This window comes from Halyomorpha halys, unplaced genomic scaffold, assembly GCF_000696795.3.
Source record: "Halyomorpha halys isolate HHAL.00 unplaced genomic scaffold, Hhal_1.1 Scaffold1274.1, whole genome shotgun sequence".
In the NCBI taxonomy this organism is placed as follows: domain Eukaryota; kingdom Metazoa; phylum Arthropoda; class Insecta; order Hemiptera; family Pentatomidae; genus Halyomorpha; species Halyomorpha halys.
In genome coordinates, this window is record NW_027113193.1 from 81,674 (window position 1) to 85,870 (window position 4,197).

The 4,197-nt window shown below is 28.4% G+C and overlaps 2 protein-coding genes across 5 annotated transcripts in view; one reads left to right on the top strand and one right to left on the bottom strand.

The window, feature by feature from the left end:
* LOC106689069 (uncharacterized) overlaps positions 1 to 4,197 on the bottom strand; it is a gene marked incomplete at its 3' end in the record, with an annotated part of 87,760 nt that overhangs the window by 70,841 nt on the left and 12,722 nt on the right.
* Positions 1 to 4,197, top strand: part of LOC106689078 (involucrin-like) — a 12,834-nt gene that overhangs the window by 5,688 nt on the left and 2,949 nt on the right. For 3 of the 4 annotated variants that reach the window (XM_067050776.1, XM_067050778.1, XM_067050777.1), the window contains exon 3: positions 1,253 to 1,390. The exons of the other annotated variant lie outside the window; for it this stretch is intronic. In XM_067050776.1, coding sequence (XP_066906877.1) covers positions 1,253 to 1,390 — 138 coding nt within the window. The remainder of the gene's footprint in view (positions 1 to 1,252; positions 1,391 to 4,197) is intronic. 4 annotated transcript variants of the gene reach the window in all.

The window sequence follows — 4,197 nt, forward strand, 5'->3', positions numbered from 1 at the left end:
TCCAAAATCCTTCGTAAAATCCTTAATGCTCCTTACTTTGTCACAAATCAAGTCATCCATCAGGACCTCAATGTTCCATATGTTGCGGATTTGGATTGGAGTTCTATCAGTGGGTAGATTTTCCACATGTTTTTATCATGTCACTATGTCACCTACAGCAAATTTACTTGTTGTATATATGTGTATACAGTTGTAAATAACAATAGATAAATTATTAAAGAAAAAAAATTTATGTACATACAGTTGTACATGCCAATAAATGAATTGTAAAAAATTATTAATCGCTTATTTAACCAAAATTTTCGAACATATATATATGCTGATACCTGCACAAGAAATTGGAGTTATTTTTGTAGTTCATTGTTTCCTAATATTTTTGTTAATTGCCTGATATTTTCAAATTATCAACATCCTTTCAATAAAAATATTATTCCATTATAATTTTACATCAAATTTACTTGATGTATTTTGATGCAAATAAAGTAGAAAATGTCATTAAATAAAGAAAAAACATTAATAGGCTTTTGGCCCGAAAGGCATAATTTCCATATGTTAAAAAAAGGACAGTTGAAATTCGAAATTCTAGTTCAGGAATTTAAGTGCTAGAAACACACAGATGAAGCACAGAGACCTCACCACCGAAGAGTATGTCAAAGTTCCTGGTGAAGCTGATGTCATTTCACGTATTAACACAAAAGAACTTTTTTAACTGGAGAAGATAATCGGGGGTGCGGTAAGCAAAAAAAAAATATTTATTCGTGCCGACGTTTCGACCTAATTTTCAGGTCTTCATCAAGGAGTTGGAGGCTGAGATTCTGGCTAAACTGTTTAGCCAGTATCTCAGTGTCCGTGTCACCCCGACCATCTTCTCCAGTAATTTATCTACGGTCAACTATCTACACCTCATTAGATATTTTTTTCTTTCAAAAACTATACATTCAACTACGTTTACAATTAAATTAATATCTTCTATGAAAATCCAGAATAGACTTGATAAATAGTTTAGGATGAGTGAACAAAGTTAATGCATAGTTTTCAATGGAAGTGTTATCTTAACATTTTTCCTAAATAGCAAGCTTCTTTATAAATCTGAAACTAATTAGTCACGCGTAACAAAATCCTCCAGTATACGTCTTGTTCAGAATTTAAAGTTCTTTTTAAACTAACAAATCAAGTACTTCAACTATACGTGTTTTTAAATGTTTATTTTACTATAAAATTGTAAACAATGCCTTATTATACATTCATGTAGGTATTGATTAACTGTCGAAACAATCGCAAGCTGCTTGGGATAGTGAAAGCTTTCGACAGACACACTAACATCCTCCTGGACAAAGTAAAAGAACTCTGGACGGAGAGGATCAGGGCTAAAGTTGGTGAAAAGAACAAGGTGATTGGATTTTATGAGTAATAGTGTAATATTTTATAATATTTTAGCAGATTTTAAAGTCATAGTATTGTTAGTTACCAATAACGTTGAGTTCAGTCATACAACCTTGCAAGAATAAATAATTGAAATAAAATGTTAATTAGTTCACTAGCTCAATAATACCCCCCTTCTTAGTGAATAAGCCCTCATAATTTATGTCCCAATTCACAAGTAGATTAAATTAACTTTAACTATTGTTTCTTCAATTATTATTTAACTTATTTGGTCATGCTCACTTAAAAAAAATCACTTTCTGGTTACAAATAGAAACCAAAAATATCCAGTTGATTAAAAAAGTTTTATTCTTCCATAAAATGCATTACTATGTTAATCAAAACGTAAACTAGTCCTATATTTCGAAAGTATTATTGATAATTATTAAATATTTCTTAATTAATATTTATCAAATGAAATATGTATTTTTACTTACAAAATATAAACATTGTCCTATATTAATAATATAACAATGTTTTCATTACATTGTCAATATTAATCAACCTTTGTTGTTAACAATTTTTAATTTCATTTGATTAAAAAAGTTTTATTCTTCCATAAAATGCATTACTATGTTAATCAAAACGTAAACTAGTCCTATATTTCGAAAGTATTATTGATAATTATTAAATATTTCTTAATTAATATTTATCAAATGAAATATGTATTTTTACTTACAAAATATAAACATTGTCCTATATTAATAATATAACAATGTTTTCATTACATTGTCAATATTAATCAACCTTTGTTGTTAACAATTTTTAATTTCATTTAATAAGACATATCTGGATATGTTGGAGATAATTAACTTAAGCTAGATCCATTAAATTAGTTTAATAAACAAGTCAGGTTGGATTTAATTGAAAACTATAATAACCATTTCAATAATTCAAAAAATCATTTCCGGGGTAAAAAAAATATCTGAATCATGCAAAGATTGTAAAAATATGGCCTCTCTTTCAGCCATTTTATTTAAGTACACTTACTGGAGAAATATGCTGATGAAACTCCTATACATTCCATTAGTGTTATGGAGTCTTATATCTGGAATGGAATTATAGACGCTGACAAAAATGAAGTAGGATTGTCAGGTAGATGGCGCCCTATGAAAAACGACTCTGTCATCTAGATCGAATGTAGGTTGTCAAGATAGATCGATTATCCGAGGAATGGGGAGCTCTCTCTTTGAAAGTGCATAAATAACCTCTTTGGTGGTGAAGAATAACCTAAAAGTAAAATTTATCTCAGGTGGTGTAATACGACCTTATTATGTTTTTCTAAATTATACGTAAGAGCAGCACCCTATTGCAGTGAAAATCAAGTTTGGCTTGAAATAAATATGATAATTATTAATTTAATGATAATTTTATGTATAATAGTAATTAATTAGTCTTTATATAATGCTTAACGTTCTGAAAGTTTTATATATCTTATTACAACAAAACTTGATTCACATAAGGATGAAAGTTATGTGGGGAAAATACTTGTTGTGTTTAATTCAATTATTAAACAGTTCTTAATTTCAATTCAGTTTTTAATTTTAATTCAGTCTGTCAAAGAATGTAGGTAATTACAGTGCGTCCAAATCCGTCTGTGGAATATTATGATAAGTAACATTATTTTTATATTGTTATATTTTTCTACCTTGAATTAAATTTTTATTATTTTAATAAAACGAGGGATCGAAAATGGAACATCGTTGATAGACCGTGTGTAATGAATGAAAGAAAGATGGTCCAGGTACTGTCAAAATAACTAAAATAGTAAATAAACTATTAGTTTTGAGCCAAACGTTTCGCCTTTGCAGGATTTCATCAGGGCTAAAAAAAGACACAAACAGCAAAAATTATGTAACAGAGTAAGATAAGAAGATAAGTAGGACTTAAAGTGAACTAAAGTGTGGCTAAAAATGATTAAACATTTATATATAAATGAAAAAAAAAAGTAAATAAAAATAACATGTGAAAATGCAAACAGAACGAGAAATACAAACAAGCTAAAAAAAAAAAAACTGTACCTACAATGAAAACGGAAAATAAAATGAAATAAGAAATAAAATAATGAACCAAAGTAGAATACCCACCTTTCGAAAGCGAAAGAATAGCTTCAGGTGGATTCAAGGCATCAACAGGGTAGGCAAGTGGAAGAATTAACGGTTAAAAAATTAAGTTATATTTAAAAGTGAAACAGATACATAAAATAATATTAGAAAATATTTAATGAATGTAACTGTTACATAATTCCAGTTCTTTGAATCTTTTTTAGCCCTGATGAAGCCCTGCAAAGTTGGGCGAAACCTTGGCTCATAATAAATCGTTTTTATATTGACGTTGAGTTATATTGACCAGACATGGATCATGTTCCTTTTATATCTTATACACGGTCAATCAACCATCTTTAATTATAGTAGTTTAATAATAAGGTGAAAATTCATAACTCAAAATTCATGTATTAAAATAAAAAATATTATTCAATTTGAAATAAATATAAAATACTAAATTAAATAAAATAAGCATTTTTTTCTTTTACGTAAAACTATTTTTTTTTACGGTGAAGTATACACTTATGGAGTGTATAGATAGTTTACGAATCCAACACAAACCTTACATTTTGCTGGCAATGCAACTAGGTCACCACCATGTCCTTGCCATACACCTATAAACACAGTCTGTATATCCTAAATCTATACCTATTAACACTCATCAACAAGTAGTAGCCACTAAAATTCATTTAAACTTCACTTTTTCAGTCTGTAATATATACTTAGAATA